Genomic DNA, 19,165 nt, shown 5'->3' with positions numbered 1-19,165 from the left:
TTCTGTTCATTTTTATCATTACTCCAGTCTTTACCGTCACATGATCAAAACATTGTGCTGCTAAGTATCTTTTGCTGTCCCCAAACTTTGAAACTTGCGACTTTCCGTACGTTAAATACACACTTATCTGCAGAAATGCAAACATTGCTGGTCTGATGTGAACCCATCGCCAGTCCACTGTTTGCTCCGGAGCGTGCGAGTATGACGGGGGAGGCGCTGATCTACCTTTTGGTGGAATAACAAAAAACACCAAGGCGATTTAGAATTGCAAATTGTCTTAAGGGTGTTTGAGGTGTCATTGCTACGCCTGAGTCTCCCGGGAAGTTGTCGCTGTCCTCACCTCCAGACAAACGCTTTGACAGGACGCTTATACAGCAGCTCTTTGCTAAAACCACCGGCTTATTATCAGAGGCCGGCTTTTCCATAAAGAACGTTTCTCGGGATTGAAGTTGCATGATGGTCTTTTGCCGTTTTGGTACGATGCACGCGTTTATGCGGTGGTCAGCTGGTCTGTACGCAGAGGTGTCTGCCAGACATGTGGCTGGCGCTGAAGACACGGACTCTTCTTACAATGCTTTTGTTGTGGGAGTTATTGTGTAGTTCTGGGAACGAGTGTCCCCTCCTCAGTGGGCTTCCTAACGCTGAACTCCCAACCCCCTGCAAGAACCTCTGAGACAAAGAACCCACTCCAAACTACACATGCTTTTACTTTTAATGATGTGTCCCACATACCACTGCGTTATGATGGCTTGGAGGACTTTCAGACAGATACAATTTTAACTATAGTATATAGTACAGATATAGTGTGTGTGTGTAAATAAATAATTTTAATATATAAATAAAGCACAAACTAAGGGTCACGAGGATAAACCAGAAATGTGTCAGACCTCATGACACCCACTAAAGTGACTTAGCTCAAAAATGTAATACAATAATACAGATATGTGATAAAATAAACCGCATCTGTTTTTGGTCTCTAAAAGGAAAAGGCTTTATACTGATCTACACGGCTGCTAAAATAGGAGTGAAGGGAAACTGAAAAGGTCATTTACGTTCACATCAGAGAGTTTAAAAATGCTGGAGAGCTCGTGGAAATTATGTACGTGATAATATAAAAAAACTGAGACGGGGAGTAAACTAGAGATCACGAGGCAATCGCAAACAATACTGCAAAACAAACACAAAACAGCTTGCGATCGCTGCGAGTCACCGCTGGGTGGCGGTAAAACCACACAAAGGAAAGTCGGTGACATTGAGGCGTGAAATTAATGTGGGATGAGGAAACTACACGACAAAATAACCACGCTCTCATGGTTGCTCAAGGAAAACAGTTCATTTATTAAAATCCATATACAAAAAGGAAAATGTTAAGGCCCTAGAAAAAGTATTTCTGTATTTACATCATTTACATGGTTCAACGAGCAGCACAGGTCTGTGATGGGCTGAAAGGAACTTTTCAAGTCAACTATAAGCCACTTTGGCAATGACCTCGTGTTCTTGTTAGAAGGTTTACAAGCGGCACGGAGTGACATTGCCTGCACCTTTCCAGAAAAAGAGCAGTGGCCATGCGTCTTCAACTCAATTTATGTTTCTGTATAGGTTTTGCTGAGCATTTAGTAGAGGACTAACCTAACTGAAAAAAAACAAACAATCTTATGGCTCATTGTTCTTACAAAATGCATCAGCCTGCACATTTTTAGCAGACTAATATTCATTTTCACAACAATAAAAATAGAACTATACAGATCCTTTGTAATTATATTGCGATTGAAAATATCCTTACGTTTTTTAATGATTGTATTTGCGCTGTGTCTGGCCACATTTGAACTTTTAAAACAGACTTTGACACAGTGGAGTTTCATCTTCGGCTACTCAATACACGGTACATTCATCTGGCGTGAGACACGTTTCAGCACACCAGCCTCAGAGATGATTGGCATCACACACTACCTCCCTCGTATGAAAAAGACAAAGAAAGAAAGACAAAAAAACCCCGACACAATGAATATTCATGGCGGAATGCAGATTTATACCACCACTGACCGAAAGTAATGTAACTTATGCTGTTTTTGCACGAGCGGAGTTGTGATTCATTGGCACATCAGTCACCTATGAAGTCTTTCGGTGTCTTCATGACCCTCTTTTGGCAAATTTATGCTTCAGAGTTAAAATTCAGAAGTGGGCGTCCATTACTAGTGCAGCTGGGTCCATTAAAACAAGAGTTTTGGTCAAGTGCAGATTTCTAAAACGTCAGGCCCTGATCAGTAAAATGCTGGGAATAATGCTGCGCTCCATTCAAAGGCAGATGCGGGATCTATTTCATTTCAACCGTGTTTTGTGATCTGATTCTCCGTGACATAAAGAACCTAATGTGTCTGCTGGTGTATGATGATCCGGAGAAGATCGTTTAGTGTTTTACACCCGTCACTGCAAACTGAACAGATTTCACCAGTGTGTAAATTTATCTCAGTGATGCAGTGAATGTTTATTTTTAACTGGGCATTAATTAAAAGCAGGGTTCCCAAATATTCGGACTATTTTTTCTATGTAATGTACATTAGCTTTTCAGTAATTTACTGTAATAACTAAAGACATTTTAATTACTTTTTTAAAACAGTTTTTTAATTTATATAATTTAATTAATTATTTTCTAAAACCTAATATATACGTTAACATTTTAATTTAATAAAAATTTTTAAAGTTCCCGTTTACGTAAAAAAAAGGGGTCAGTAAGATTTATTTATTTATTTTTTTATTCTTTTTATTATTATATATATAATACATTAAATAGATGAAAATGATGGTAAAGTCTCATTAAATTGTTTAAAAGCTATTCTTTTTAATTTCCTTTCATCAAAAAAAGTCTAGAAATTCAGCTTTGCCATCAAAGGAATAAATGACATTTTTTCAAAAATACACTAAAATATAAAAAGTAGCAACCTTACAATAATAACGTTTTACTGTATTTTTAAACAACAACAAACTAAATCTTACCGATCCCAGACTTTTGTCAAAAATGTTCCTCTCGAGCTTCTAAGATAAAAATCTCACATAAAGTGGAAAGCACGTTCCCAGAAAGAAAGCTGGAATTTTCCAAGTGGCATGAAGCGCAGCATTACTCATGTGTGTTCACTAAAACATACCTTGCAGTGACACGCATACCATCCTGATGATTCGCTGGCTTTGTTCCCTATCAGAGCAAAAATAAATACAGTACATTTCATATATTTCACTCAATAAATAAATCAAATCAGTCCTGGAACCTCAGCTGCCCCTCGCCCCCTTAAAGCTGTGCGACTGTATCACGAATCGACACGTTTTCGAACCGGAACCCTATAAAGGCTATAAAACACTAACACAAAAATCGAACGCTGTGTCTGAAGTGGTCCAGTTATTGTTGTTGTTCCTGGCTTTGGCTGTGCACCGTGTCCATGTAAGGGACGGCCAGCTCCGGTCGGCGATACAGCTCGCTGAGGCCTTCGAACTTGGAGCCCCAGCGCCGCAGGGAGTCGTAGCTGAAGGCCTCCTCCGAAATGGCCGAACCCAGAGAGCTGAGACTGCCCGCGCTGGAGCCCATGCCCTCGATGCAGTACACGTGGTAGGTGTCCATTGGGAACGCCAGGCTGTCGTTGTCCGCCTCCCAGATGATGCGCGACACGTAGCTCTTGAAGTCCATGGAGCAGTGGCCTCCGCAGCTGGGGTTGTGGTGGTAGGGCAGGGTGGCTCCGTTGGTGATGTTCCCGCAGGGATGGACTTCCTCCTGAGATCCCTGGGACGACTTGATGAGGGGGGCGGTGGTGCAGGAGGAGGACTGGGACAAGCTGGAACACAGCGGCCTCTTCAGCTCGGTGATGTCATAGGCGTTCTGGTGGACACACGGGACACGATTTAAAGAATTGAATTAGAAAATGAATGCAATGTACGAGGTCATGCGACCAAGGGCTTAGGTTTGTTTTTGAAAGATGGGACATAAGAGAACCACAGACCACGTTTTTTAATGTTAGTGTTTTTGACAGAAAATAATTAGGCTACACAGTTTTAAATTTTGACGTTATAGCAGCATCAGGGTGCTGGATGTCTTAATCTCGCCTCAGAGCTTCAATTATGGATTTTTGGAAATGAAAGTGATTGGAAACATCCTGCAAAGTTTGAAATCTGAAAGTGCACCGTGTATAACGTTATTAAAAAAAGAGTCGACCATGCATCACTGAAACGAGTTTTTCAAATGAGTTCCAAGCCGTTTCATGTAGAGGTTAAAATGAAACATTAGAGCATTGCCCGCTCACTTGTTGGTCTTTTCACTTTAGATTCATTCTTTGCCATTAAGTGTCTTTGCATTAACTGCTTTAAATAAAAAACAACCAATCACTGGAGGGATTTGAACGAATCGTTTGGGATTAATAGATGCATATTCTAAGAAGAGAAAAGTGTTTTTTAGACCTTGCAGGTCGACCTGTTGTTTGGGACTCCCAAAACTAAAATATGAACCTTTTATAATCCATAACAGACCCATGATGACTCTACTGTAACAAACACAACTTTCACACGCATCTGACTGATAGAACGCTCTTATTTCAGTGATGTTTTTTAGTTTGTGGATATTTCAGTGAACGGTGTGATTTGTAACGTTACGCTCAGTTAAACAATATAAAGTTAACGACTGTCCACGGTGACCACTTGCATAGCTTTACATAACATTACATCGCAGTCGGCCCAAATTATTGTGGAAGGCTGGAAGATTGTGCATCTTTCACCTGTCAGTAGCCTGTGCTTTATATAGAGAGTCACAGACTGTGCTCCCTCTTTACGTTTGCTCTGTTTTGTCAAACATGTATTTTAAACTCATCAATGCGACTTTGTTGAATCCTGAAGTGAGCTTTCACTGTTTTCGACTGCTATGTGCAATACCTGTGAGTTGTTCTTTTCTAACATAACATTTTCAGATAATATTGGTGGCGTGAAGTTTCATATGCGCCTGAAACTACAAAAAAAAAAAAAAATTCTAATTTATATCCAATTGTGCTCTTGTGTTATTCATGTTGTATTGAAGTTCTAAAGTGCTGAATGCTGCCACCTAGAGGATGATGTCAGTGCAGCCGCTGACGGAGGTCACTCCCTTGACCTGAGTCTTACTGAAAGTAAATCAATATCTCCCCCGGCTGGCCTGTGTTAATGGAATACCTGGTCCTGCTCTCCTCCTCCCTCCTCGTTGTAGTTGAGGATGTTCTCCCGGATGTCCTCCCAGCTCTCGTGCTCCGCTGGGATGTGGTAAACACCTCGCTTGCGGAACTTATTCCTACTGCCCTTCTGATTCCACACGGTCACCGCCACGAGCACGGCTGCAGAGGACAGAGAGAAAGATCAAACCAGGTATAAAAAGTGTATTTTTGTTAGTTGACGTGAGAATTCATAATAAGGGAAATTATACTTTGCATCATAAGTGGTCTTGAAGTTTAATACAATTCGTGAAAATTCTTCCATTTTGCTTATTATATTTGTATCTAGATTTTTACTTTTCAACTGTTCAAAACAACTAGGGTCAGTAAGTTTTATTTTAATTTTTTAAGAAACTAATACTTTTAATAATCAAGGATACACTACATCTAAACATTAAAGATAATTCTATCTCTTCTCAAAGAATTATATTTTGAAAAAAAACATGATTTGCACAAAATTGTTAAGCAGCACAACTTTTCGCAAAATTGACCAAAAATATTTCTTAATGACAAAATGTGTATTATGTATATTAATCATTTCTGAAGGATCACGAAACACTGAAGATTGGAGTAATGCTGCTAAAAATTAAGCTTTGCATAACAGGAATACAAATAATAAATAAAAAGTAATTAAAATTTTATATTAATTGATATATTAACAAATTGTTGTATTTGCAAATAATGTATATTAATTATGAAATTATATAATTTACATGCTTAAACAAGAAACATTTTGAATCCCAGGTTTATGATTCAGAGACGTAAAAAAACATTATATTTTGATGAAAGTTTACAAGTATTTGTCTTTAAAATATCACGCACAATATGTAAATCATCCACAAAAAAAGTTAAAGTAAACAGGGTCAGTTCTGATTTTATTTTGACTTTCGAGTGCAAAATCTGATTGCAGGCTTCAGCTTTCACCAGCTCACGCAAACCTGCCAGTTCATGGATGGTAAGACTCCTCTTTTCAATTAAAGACAGATCAATCCAAAAATAACCCATCATTTTCTGCCAAATTTCTCTGAAGGCCATAAGCCCAACCAATCCCATCATCTGGCAACATGTTTCTCATTTTTGCTTCAGTTGATGAGTGATTTCTTGCTGCCTGCATGCAGTAATGCTTTAAAAAGGATTTGTGTGTCTGCTTGTGATGTGGCTGACGGAGTGTCAGAGCTGGCAGAGAGGCCTGGAGGGCACTGCCAGCCTGTCACGTCATTGTTGTACCTGTCACACCTGAGACACACACACACTGGCCCGTCTCATAATTCTTACCTCTGTGTGTTGGCTCACTATTAACAGTATTCTCAACAGATTAACACAAAATGAGAGGGTCTCATCACGCTTCCGCACCGATAGCATAACATTACAACGCTTTCAATAAAAAGAATTCCATTAATATTGTGATAGTTACCGAAAAAGACGAGCAGACACATGCTGATGGCTAGGATGGAGCTCGGGCTGAGCGCGGCGAGACGGACAGATTTGACCTGGCCAATCTCACACCACTGGCCCCTGAAGCCCTCTGGACAGCGGCACTGATAGTTCTTGGTAGAGTGAGCCAGACAGGTGCCACCGTTACGACACGTGGTGGGGCCGCAGGGGGACGGGGCACAATGCAAAAGACCTGTGACCTCATCCAGCACCGCGACCTGATTGGCTGGACACCTGGAGTGAGAGAGCGGACGTTGAGGCACAGAATGAAGCTCAGGATGACAGTGGGAGAGGTGTGGGAGAGACTGTTCACCTGCACTCGTGTTTCCTCCACAGATCGACGCAGTACAGCGGACTCAGGCAGGGTTTGGCACTGCAGGTGTCAGAGTGACAGCCAGGCACGACTCCTCGGCGCTCCAGCACAGTACTGAACTCTGTGCCCTGACCATCCAGCGGCAGAGAGTGACCGTTCAGTCTTACATCCCGCATACAGCCTGTATGGTACATTTTTTTTAACATTTTTAAAAAGTATATTCAACATTATTATATTTTACACTGTTCCAAATGTTAGGGTCGATAAGAATTCCTAATGTTTTTAAAAGGTCTTCATTTACTTAGTAAGGCTGCGTTTATTTCAGCAAAATTTACAGTAAAACCAGTAATAACTTTTTATTATTTTAAAATGTTTTTTTCCTGTGATGACAAAGCTAAATTGTTAACAGCCATTACTTCATTCTTCAGTGTCACGTAATCTTTCAAAAATCACTCTTAACTCTTTTATAACAGTTTTTAAGTGGATTTTTGCAAGAAAAAAGTTCAGAAGAGCAGCATTTATTAGCATATAAATGTATTTACAATTTAGTCTTTGCTGAATAGAAATATACATTTTGGCATAAAAAAAAATCCTTTAGAATGGATATTACAACAACATATATACACACAGGGAGTGCAGAATTATTAGGCAAGTAGTATTTTTGAAGATTAATTTTATTATTGAACAACAACCATGTGCTCAATGAACCCAAAAAACTCAATATTTTTGGAAGTAGTTTTTAGTTTTAGCTATTTTAGGAGGATATCTGTGTGTGCAGGTGGCTATTACTGTGCATAAGTATTAGGCAACTTAACAAAAAAACAAATATATACCGATTTCAATAATTTATTTTCACCAGTGAAACCAATATAACAACATCTCAACATTCACAAATATACATTTCTGACATTCAAAAATAAAACCAAAACAAATCAGTGACCAATATAGCCACCTTTCTTTGCAAGGACACTCAAAAGCCTGCCATCCATGGATTCTGTCAGTGTTTTGATCTGTTCACCATCAACATTGCGTGCAGCAGCAACCACAGCCTCCCAGACACTGTTCAGAGAGGTGTACTGTTTTCCCTCCTTGTAAATCTCACATTTCATGATAGACCACAGATTCTCTATGGGGTTCAGATCAGGTAAACAAGGAGGTCAAGTCATTAGTTTTTCTTCTTTTAGACCCTTTCTTGCCAGCCATGCTGTGGAGTACTTGGACGCGTGTGCATTGTCTTGCATGAAAATCATGTTTTTCTTGAAGGATGCAGACTTCTTCCTGTACCACTGCTTGAAGAAGGTGTCTTCCAGAAACTGGCAGTAGGACTGGGAGTTGAGCTTGACTCCATCCTCAACTCGAAAAGGCCCCACAAGCTCATCTTTGATGATACCAGCCCAAACCAGTACTCCACCTCCACCTTGCTGGCGTCTGAGTCGGACCGGAGCTCTCTGCCCTTCACCGATCCAGCCACGGGCCCATCTATCTGGCCCATCAAGACTCACTCTCATTTCATCGGTCCATAAAACCTTAGAAAAATCAGTTTTTGAGATATTTCTTGGCCCAGTCTTTACGTTTCAGCTTGTGTGTCTTGTTTAGTGGTGGTCGTTTTTCAGCCTTTCTTACACCTTGGCCATGTCTCTGAGTATTGCACACCTTGTGCTTTTGGGCACTCCAATGATGTTGCAGCTCTGAAATATGGCAAAACTGGTGGCAAGTGGCATCTTAGCAGCTGCACGCTTGACGTTTCTCAGTTCACGGGCAGTTATTTTGCTCCTTGGTTTTTCCACACGCTTCTTGCGACCCTGTTGACTATTTTGAATGAAATGCTTAATTGTTCGATGAGCAAGCTTTAGAAGCTTGGCAATTTTAAGAGTGCTGCATCCCTCTGCAAGATATCTCACTATTTTTGACTTTTCGGAGCCTGTCAAGTCCTTCTTTTGACCCATTTTGCCAAAGGAAAGGAAGTTGCCTAATAATTATGCACACCTGATATAGGGTGAGATGTCATTAAACCACACCCCTTCTCATTACTGAGATGCACATCACCTAATATGCTTGATTGGTAGTAGGCTTTCGAGCCTATACAGCTTGGAGTAAGACAACATGCATAAAGAGGATGATGTGGTCAAAATATTCATTTGCCTAATAATTCTGCACTCCCTGTATAATATAATATTATACACTGCACACTCTAGGAGATTGTTTGAAAAAATCTCTTTTACAGTCTAGAGGTCATTATAAAAACATATTTGACATGAGAACGCTCAGACTAACCAATTAGAATCAAGCATTCCAGAGTTGTGTAACTAAGTAAAGAATTGAGCTTTAATCTTCAAAGGCATAAATGATAAAAAAAAATCACTCTAATTGGAAGTTAAAGCAAAGCAAAACAGACACCTCACTGATTTGAATTAAAGCTGTGAGAAAGAGAAAACCTACCTTGAAAGTCTCCCTGTGTGTTTCCCAGAAACACGCTAGAAGGGTGAACTACTATTTCCTTCCTCTGACCCAGGACCCCCGTGACCTCTCGTGAACCCCCGCCCTGCTCCAAACGCAGGGTGAAGATGTTATCATAGCGGTGAAGGCTGACAAAGACCCACTGGCCGAGGTTTACGCGATGACCTGTTAGCTTCAGAGAGTGGGCCCCATCCCCAAGGTTAGCACGGACAGTGAGGTACCCATCTACTATCTGAGGGACAAGAAGATGGCACAGCGTTACAGCTTTAATGTTATTGAATTAGATGTTATTGCATTCAAGTGTGCCACTCACTTCCAAGATAATGAACTCGTTGGCGTCACGTGAGGCCATGCTGAGCAGGCTGCCCATGGAGGAACGGGTTCTCAGTAGGAAGTGAGCTTGGGTTTTGCGAGGACTTCCTCCACCTCTTAACTGGTACCTCAGTACACTGTCTTTCTCAAACGACCATTCAGGAAGGGCTTTGTCACACTTGTGTCCGCTATATCCAGGATTGCAATCACAACTAAAAGAGCCCCATTCCCCCAGACACTTCCCATGGACCCCACAGGATGGTCCTCCAGCGGTCAGACATACACCATCTGTAAGGGCACATCCCGGGGTGCTGTTCTCATTCTCTGCTGCGCTGCCGAGGTCGTACACCTGAGAGAAAACAGACACACACACACAGAAAGGCCCAAGTCAGCACAATCCTGAACATCATTGATCTGTATCGAATCGCTGTCAGAAAGTGGCTCAGGTAAACCTCTGTTCCGTCCAAACAAAAGATTGTAGATTGGATCTCAAAACATTGAGTGTGAAAGATGTTTAACACTGACAGATTCATTCACGAAATGAATATAATGAATATCTGCATTCATATGTAAAGATGCAGTAGTCCATATGTGATAATTATAGTGATTTTATGAATGACTTTTAGCAGAAATTATTTTTGTTTGTTTTATGAATGAGGCATATTGTCAATAAACTATAAAGCATAATCTTCTCTGGTCACACTTTATGTTAAGGTCCAGTTCTCACCATTAACAAACCTTTAACTATGACTTTGTTATTGGGTAGAATTAGGAATGCAGAATATGGTCATGCTGAACATGTGCTTTATAAGCACTAATAACAATCAAGTTAATAACAGGCATGCTAATAAGCAACTAGTTATTAGTGAGAATTGGTCCCTATACTAAAGTGCTACCTGGTCTTTCAATAATGCAGCTATTTTTAAAACAGAAACATTTGCAACATGAATGTATTTACAAAAAAATAATAATCAACTGAGAAAAAAAATGCAGATTCATGAATTTTAACAATTTAAATAATGTTATAGTATGTCTATAGAATAGACTGCAAAATATCACCAAGATTATTAAAGATATTTACACTGGTTTTACCTGAGAGTCAACCACCAGGTTCCTCATGCATCCCACAAACCCTTTGTAATGGGGGTGTAATCTACGGAGTGAGTGTGTCTCTTTAATCCCACCCAGCTGGAGAGGCTGGTAGACATCCAAAAACCTGAAGAGAAAAGAACAGGTGCTGCATTTAGTTTACATCACAGCCAAAAATAATGATTTGCTACTTTTTGCTGTTCAAAGGCAGTAATCTAAACAGCATTTTGTTGGACAAACATTTGTATATGCAGGGTATTCTCTTAAAGTGCTCCTATTATGGATTTTTGAAGATGACCTTTCATGCAGTGTGTAGCACAACTTTAAGCGAATGAAAACATCCTGCAAATTTTTAATCTAAAAGAAAAACTCGACTATAAATCAATAAATCGAGTAGTTTTTAAAATGAATGTTGAAGTCAACCTGAAACATTAGCATATTACCTGCCCACTTGTTGGTTCCAATGAAAATGCAAATTCATTCTTTGCCACTAGGTGCCACTTTTGGAGCAGTTAAAAGCTTTAAATTAAATCAACCAATCACCGGAGGGACTTGAAAAGATTAATCATTAAACGAATCGTTTTGGAGTTGTTAAAGAAATTTGGTAAAACTAAATTCATATTATACGGAAACGACAGTGTTTTTTGACCTTGCATGCATGCCAACCTGTTGTTTTGTTGTTTTCATAACTCTTAATAGTGGCACTTTAATACAAAAATCATATTTTACCTTTCACTGCCTGGTGTCTCTCCGGAGGCCTTGCACACCGACTGATCAGTCTCAAACATCTCAGCTCCTAAGCCTTCTACCTCATTCACTATGGCACCAGAGCAGTGGTCCAGAATCATCTGCACAGTCTACACGCACACACAAACGCACACACAGATTGTAGTATTTCACCATCTGACCAAACAAGAGGTCATGTTTCATAATGGAATATTTTAGACCCAATTCCCAGAGGGTGATAAAGCTCCCAATCTGCTTTACCCAGTGTGAACCTCAAAGCTATGTAATGATTTGGACTCTCTGACTGCCTGAAATTGAGAAATGTCCTCCAAGAAAGGCAAATGACCAGTGTCTTATCCTGGTCACATGCCCTTCATTTCAATCTACGCTTGTACCTTGCCATCGTTGATGATGTCCAGGTGATGCCAGCGACGGTCCGTGACAGTGGATCTTGTGGGTAGCTGCAGAGTTAGGGTCCCCGAACCGTGATTCACACTCAGCACAGGAACTCCATTTTTCAGCTCTAATGAAAGACACAGAATCATGGAACTTCATTAGAAGACAAGCATAATATTAAAAAGAGTGCCAAGACGTGCACTGTACCATTCAAACATTTGGGGTTGGTCAAATGTTGTAATGTTCTAATCTCACTAAGGCTGCATTTATTTAATAAACTTCAACAGAACAAGTAATACTGTGAAATATTATTACAATTAATATGTAATTTATTCTTGTAATGTCAAAGCTGAATTCTCAGTAGCCATTACTCTAGTCTTCAGTGTCACATGATACATCAGAAATACTGATTTGCACATCATTTGTGCTGCATAGTATTTTTGTAGGAACTGTAAATTAACCTGGAAAAAGGCAGTTCTGGACCTCAAGACCTTGTGCAACTTGTCATGTTTGTGCTACGAACACGATTAACACCTTAAAATGAGGCAGATTTTTATGATAAAATGGCAAAACAATCGCATAGACCCCAAGCTATCTGGTGCCACTAGTACACTTCACCTTCTCCAAACTCATCATAGGAAAGCATGTGACACCGGTACCGCAAACACATGTGACATGAAAGTCTAATGCTGTTTTATGCCCCCTAAGATTGGTTTTGACCCCAGCAGTAAAAAATGCTTATTCGTAATCAATTTGTGGTCAGTTTGAAATTGCTGTCACTGCAGTGGAGGGTTTTGGCCCCAGTTCAATAAAAACATGTACCAAACTGATGATGTAAGCTTATGCAAGGCCACGGGAGGGTCGTTTCCTGAAATCATATGACCAGTTGCACAATACAGTATTGGACAGGTGGCACAGAATCTGAATATGTGACTTTCACCGGTGACTTGGGGTCAAGATCAATGCTGACCCAAACCCCATTCACACCACTGCTGACCACACACATTTACAAACATCTATAATTAATGGCTCACTTTAGATTGTGTTTGTTGCCATTAATCAATTTTAGTAACACAATTAATTAGTAGAGAAAATTGATGTCATGCAGTGTAAGAAGAGAATATTAAATTATGATGGCACTTCTCCATTATTGAGATTGTTCTTAAACAAATTTGTTCAGGTAAACATTTACTGTTAAACTGCCCCCCACCCCACCATATGTGGTTAACACTTTAGAATAGAGAACACTTAGTAACGTTTCCCTCAGTAAATTCCTAATTTGCTACTTATTTATAGTTTGTAAGGTAGTTGTTAGGTTTAGGTTTTGGGAATGTAGAAGTTTAGGTATAAGGGGTGGTAGAATAAGGCATTGATGTGTGCTAGTAATATGCATGCTAATAGACAACCAGTTAAGAGACCTTAAAATATAGTGTTAGCAATATTAATTAATGTCAAAATGACTAAAACTACGCAAATAAACTGTGAATAAACATGCATACAATACATACCCAGTGCGATGAAGTCCTCTTTTTCTCCAGGCTGAGGTGTTCCCATTGGGCCATTGTAGAACAGCAGGCCATTGCCTGCTTCTGTGATGAACTCCAGAGAGATATGGCTCTGGAAGCAAGGTCTTATGGGAGGGAACCAAGCATAACCACTGCCAAGAAAACTGTGCTTGGTTTGCTGGCATTCTGGTCCATCAAACATGGGGGGACATTTACACCTGCAACAGAGCGGTAGATCAACCATTGCTTCTCCAAAAGTGAAAACTATATGAATAACAACGTTTATACTATCATATAGATGAACAAGCAATTATTAAAAAAACATGAACGCTAGACCATTTTACCTGTAGCCTAGTTCACTATCCACACAGGTGCCTCCGTTCAGGCAAGGGTTGTGTGAGTACGAGGAGCAGTGTAGGTGAACGCCCTCTCGAGCGAGGCAGCAACACTGAGCACTCGCTTTGGCTGAGACGGACACCAAAGAGACATTCCCGTTGTTCAGTGTTTTAGGGGTGTCACTGAATATCACCTTATTAGAGCAGCCACCTGTCTGACCACAGGCTGCATAGGTGCACTCATCCACACCGACCTGTAGAATCGTCACACCCAGAGCAGACTCCAACTGAAACAAAACAACAAATCCCATTTAATTACTCAATGAATTACCATTACTTACACAACTTTTCTTTTGTACTATATTTACTGATTGATGCATTTACAACATAGATGGATAGCAAATTAAATGAAAAAAAATGAAAATTATGAAATACTGAACACATTCAAGTAAATTTTATCTTTTAATTTTAAAATGTTGATTGACTTTACTTAATTATTGTGTTTCCCACCATTTAATCAGTTGTATTTCCTTCATTTAACAGTCAATATACACTAATTATAAATTATTTAACACCTTGGTCATTCCACTGAATGAAATGAAAATACTATTGTATGAAACAGGTTGGAAACATAGTGTCATACAGTTTGGAAATGACAAGAGCATGTGTTTGAATGACTACATTTTCATTTTTGGTGAACAAATTCTTTAGCAAGAATGTTTTTTTATATCCAAATAAATTATTATCCAAAACAATTCACAAAAGGAACAATGCAACACAAGTGATTCACCATAATAATTTCTGTACATGCGTTGTTAGTATGAGTGTGTTTGTTTATTCTGGACTCAAGGGCAGTCCATCACATCCCTCAGCAGCGGCTCTAAAAATGTCAGAGCAGCTTCCTGTGTAGTGCATCAACATCATCTCGGTGAGAGCATTAGCACCACGCTGGGCTGTGAAGAGCGCCCACTCTACACCTGATTTATAGACTGGTGGATGCTGCACAGGGAGCAACATGTTCTTTCTATCCATTCCTCCCTCACTCCCTTTCAGAAATCCTGCTCGCCTCCCCGGCCCAAAGCGACAGCCAACCATCTCATACCTTACATGGAAATGAAATATTTATTGACCCATTGCAAAGTGTGTCTCTGAGTGCCGGTGTGAGACGCATGTAAATGTGAACAGCTTCATAGACTCCATATCTGTGCCAATGTGAAAAACGCAGATGATCCGGATTGGTGTGAAAGTGCGAATTTTTGCGCACTTGTCTTTGTCACCTTAGCTTTGTGCATTGCCACGTAGCCGTGAAGTTTCTCAGGCTTGTAGTATGGTGAGCCATGGGCGGCAAACCACACGCTGAGGTGATGCTGAGCTGGCTGACTGCCACTAGCCAGGCTGAAGACGTCAACATTCTCCATATCAGTCTGGAAGAGGTCGGACAAGAGGCGGCAGAGACGCATGTATCGGCTCTCCTCATTTGTAGAAGCTCGGAAAAACTCATTTGCAGTCAGGTCTGCAAATACACATACAAACACACATAAAAAGAATTTGATATGTATGTAAAACCCAAGCATATTTATTAATATGGTCACATCTGTTTTTTAACATTTTTAACATGTTCTTTGTTCTAAAATGTAGTTGTTGTTTTTTTCAGCCGTATAATTTACACCATCTCTCTGACCCCATTTTTTAGGACTTTTTCATGCTGTCCCTTCTATGCTAAGACTTCTATGCAAATGTGAAATGAGTAAGAGCACTTATTCTCAGCCTGAGGACTGCATTATGCTCATTCATCAATATCAGGCTGCATTCCATGTGACAGATTTACAAAATCTGCATTAAAAGTGTAATGCACCAAGTTTTAAGATTAAACAAAATGACTGTAAATAAATACAAGCAATTTATTTCAAAGGGATACAGGGATGCAAATGCTATGCATCAGGTATTCAATTATTTTATTTATATAAATGAGTTTATGTTTATGAGTGGAAAAAAAACATTATTTGCGGACAATGTGTACTCAAAAACAGAGGAACACAAGATCAGATAAATTGAGCCTAAGACCAATCACTTACAAAAAAAAGAAGTGTGGTGCGGTTGATACAGAACAGTATATGCAGTTTGCGTTTAGCAGATACTTTCCGAAATGGCGCGACAGTGATGCAGAGGAGACAAATTGTTGAATAAAGTTGTTATTTTGTATTCTTCACAAAGAAAAAACATTCTTGTTGCTTCATAAAATTCCGACTGAACCACTGATGGCAGATGGACTATTTTGGCAATGTCTTTCATACTTTTCTGTGCCTTTACAGTGTCATCTACCTTCAACAGAGGTAAGTTATTAATGACAACATTTTTATTTTGGGGTGTAGTAACCCTTTAAGAATTAATGGATTAATAAATCAAAACAATAACAAGCTTTTCTATATTAAGATTTCCGTTTTGTGAAAGTAAATGTCACTCACTGGCCAGTCGAATGGACCCGGCATTCCTCAATGCCTTCTCCTCCAGCTCCATCACCGTGACCTCGGCCGATGAGGTGACGTCAGGCCAGCTCTTATCTGCCACCCTCACCTGCAGGCTGTAAAATCCAGCTGGTGTTCCCTCTCGGATGCTCAGCTGACCGGTGTTTTGGTTCAAGCTGAACTGTCTGTGGGTTTATGTTCAGTGGGGCAAAAGGATGAGAATTAATACATGGCTTAAGATACAACTAGTGTATCTATGAGCATCTCAATTTACGACCTTTGAATATTTGTAACAATAAGGAATTCCATCATTTACTCTTGTAGCAAAGTAAGATGTTTAAGATATGTTTTACAATATAATGTACAAGGCATTTGAATGGAGGCCTTTTATAATACTTTTATGTTGTTTTTTAGCTTTTTTCCTAAATTTCAAAAGCATCTGTACTCCACGTTTTATTCTTAGACAAAGAACAATGTCAACATTGTATCTACCACTTCGGTGTTTGGCAGAAGAAAGAAAATCATATGGGTTTGGGCCAGCAAGTTGACAAAATTGTGTCACAATTTCCATTTTTGGGTGAACTATCCCTTTAAACTTAGACAAACAGTAACTGGAGATTCATTCCAAGGTTCATTCCTGGATCAGCACGCATGAGAGAGCAGCACTGATGCTGTAAGATGACTCAAGCTGTATTATTAATGGCAGTGTGTATATCAGTGAAAGCACTTATGTCAACTCCTGTCTGCGTCTCCAGATGTGATGACCATGACAGGGACACTTCTGCTGGATAAGAGATTCCAGGAACAGCTGGGCTGTACCAATCTCTCTCTCTCTTTTGTAAGAATACACTCCCTGTCTAGGTCACAGTTGTATTATCTCTCTGCATTTTTAAGTGTTGCCTTGCGCACATTTCTCTTGCTTTTCAGTATAAACCATGACTAAATTTAGCTATATGCTTAAAAAGAGAAAATTACACTATTCTACACCACATTTGGGCGTCAAAAGAAATTAATCATTTTAATTACCAAGGATGCATTCAATTACCCAGTCACAGTAAAGACACATAAAAATCTAAGTCAAAAATAAATGGTTGAACTTTCCACAAAAGTACTGAGTACCACAAATGCCTCCCAAACTGTATCCGCTGTCCTGAATTAGCTTTGTCTCACATAAAATAACATATATAGTAATGCAAGAGTTGATTCTTGACAACTTGGAGCAAAGGTTTGTGGTAATTTTTTGGAATGTTTTGCACAAGCTGAAAAATATCATTGGCTGTTGCTCATGTCTCTCTTGAAACCAGATTTCAAAATTTATTGTAGCATCTGTGATTACAGACTAATGTGACGAGTGACAAGCTTCTGTCTTGTAGCATGAGGTAATAGGACAAGGAAGGACACAAAATGAAAATGACATGTCTATTAAAGCAACACTGATTTATGGCTCTTAATATGGTGTTTGCGATGTTTGGCCATGTAACTTAAACATTGTGCAGCAAGGTCGCTAAACTCACAATAGTCACACTGCTCAAATTAAATTCAATCATGTTCATATAACAGGAATAGAGTTCCACCTCGATGGTAACCTTCAGCTCCTGTGCCAAATTAGGTACTTAACTGTCAAGTAAGCAAATGAAAAACTGCTTGGATCGAAGCTACGCTCTCGGTGCCAAGAGATGTGTCACACTAGCTAGCATCAAACTGCTAATGTATTAATGTGTTAATTATCCAAATTAATGAGAGCAGATCCTCCACAACACACCGTCGGGCACAGCTTTGGATGGAACTTGAAATAGACTGTGATTGAACTCAAGACTAAACTGATTGAGTTGGCATTGCTTGCTGGAGTGTTAGCATAATCGCTTTGCTTAAAGGTGCCATCGCTGGCATGATCCACAGAGTCTGGTTTGGACAAAGACCATCACTTAGATGCAGCTCATTAGAGAGAACCTCTAGCCAATGTAATCTTTCTTATCAGTTGCTAGGAGAGAACCCATGTATCACTTCAGAGTGAATTTTGAAATTAAAAAGGCAAGTGACAGGCAAGATGTCAGTAAGCTAATATGCCATGCTCCGCATGCTCTCATCCTTTATCTTTCTCTCACTTTTGTTCTTTTTTTTCTTCTCTTGTAAGTGTCACTTGGCACAGTAGAGTTTGAATCAAACTTCAATAGAAGATCAAAGCACCTGGGGGGTTTGCCTTCGAACTTGTAAACCTTCTCGCTCCAATCATCAAGGTCAGGGGATTGAACTTGTCCAAGCACCGTCGTGGGGAGTGTACCTGGGGAAAATACATAATGAGGTTAGAGAAAAGCTACCTCCATCCAGGCTGTGTAATACCTGAGGCGATGCGTGTGTGTGTGTGGGTGGGCGGAGGAGACATATCTTTAAAAAGATAAGCAAAAAGCAGAGCATTTCATTGGCACATATGGACCCACTTAAACAGCACAGTGGGGGGGATGCAATGCTATTAGCATGCAGCATTGCCATTTCTCCAAAAGGCAAAACGAAATGCTGTAATCCTGTTAGTCATGAAATCAACATCCTTTAAAATGGCTCCTGTTTATGTGCCTCTTAAACCTGGGATTTAAGTAAATTGTTAGCATCATGCCATGTTTGAGCTACATGACGAATTCTTATTAGAAGGCTAATGCATTTCCATCAGAGAAAAGAGAAAATGCTAAAAATATATCAAGTAATACTATATTTCTTTCCTAAAATGTGATATTTATTAACAAGCCTTAAAAACACACTGTTTTGGGAATGTGCCATGCCAGTATCAAAGTTTTTATTAAATGAAATATTTTCAAGTACTTAAAAGTAATGCCATAGTATTTTGAAAGTGAAGCATGGTACTAACATGGTATTCATATTTTAAACATTTACCATGGTATATTTTCAATACCAATCAAGTATC

The 19,165-nt window shown here is 39.6% G+C and overlaps 1 protein-coding gene across 1 annotated transcript in view; it reads right to left on the bottom strand.

Annotated features, from left to right (window-relative positions):
* Nucleotides 1-1,318: 1,318 nt before the first annotated feature.
* The window catches only part of si:dkey-22o22.2 (neural-cadherin), a 103,603-nt gene continuing 85,756 nt past the window's right edge, over nucleotides 1,319-19,165 (bottom strand). The window contains exons 19-32 of the mRNA XM_043262099.1: nucleotides 18,436-18,529; nucleotides 16,249-16,433; nucleotides 15,061-15,296; nucleotides 13,793-14,070; nucleotides 13,452-13,666; nucleotides 11,943-12,070; nucleotides 11,551-11,678; nucleotides 10,825-10,948; nucleotides 9,734-10,081; nucleotides 9,403-9,652; nucleotides 6,964-7,144; nucleotides 6,631-6,884; nucleotides 5,182-5,339; nucleotides 1,319-3,865 (exon numbers count right to left, since the gene is read on the bottom strand). Coding sequence (XP_043118034.1) covers nucleotides 3,392-3,865; nucleotides 5,182-5,339; nucleotides 6,631-6,884; nucleotides 6,964-7,144; nucleotides 9,403-9,652; nucleotides 9,734-10,081; nucleotides 10,825-10,948; nucleotides 11,551-11,678; nucleotides 11,943-12,070; nucleotides 13,452-13,666; nucleotides 13,793-14,070; nucleotides 15,061-15,296; nucleotides 16,249-16,433; nucleotides 18,436-18,529 — 3,053 coding nt within the window. The 3' untranslated portion in view covers nucleotides 1,319-3,391. The remainder of the gene's footprint in view (nucleotides 3,866-5,181; nucleotides 5,340-6,630; nucleotides 6,885-6,963; nucleotides 7,145-9,402; nucleotides 9,653-9,733; nucleotides 10,082-10,824; nucleotides 10,949-11,550; nucleotides 11,679-11,942; nucleotides 12,071-13,451; nucleotides 13,667-13,792; nucleotides 14,071-15,060; nucleotides 15,297-16,248; nucleotides 16,434-18,435; nucleotides 18,530-19,165) is intronic.

Source organism: Puntigrus tetrazona, chromosome 16 (assembly GCF_018831695.1).
Source record: "Puntigrus tetrazona isolate hp1 chromosome 16, ASM1883169v1, whole genome shotgun sequence".
Classification (NCBI taxonomy): Eukaryota; Metazoa; Chordata; class Actinopteri; order Cypriniformes; family Cyprinidae; genus Puntigrus; species Puntigrus tetrazona.
The sequence above is the reverse complement of the archived record's forward strand: the minus strand, read 5'-3'. Positions and strand labels throughout refer to the sequence as shown.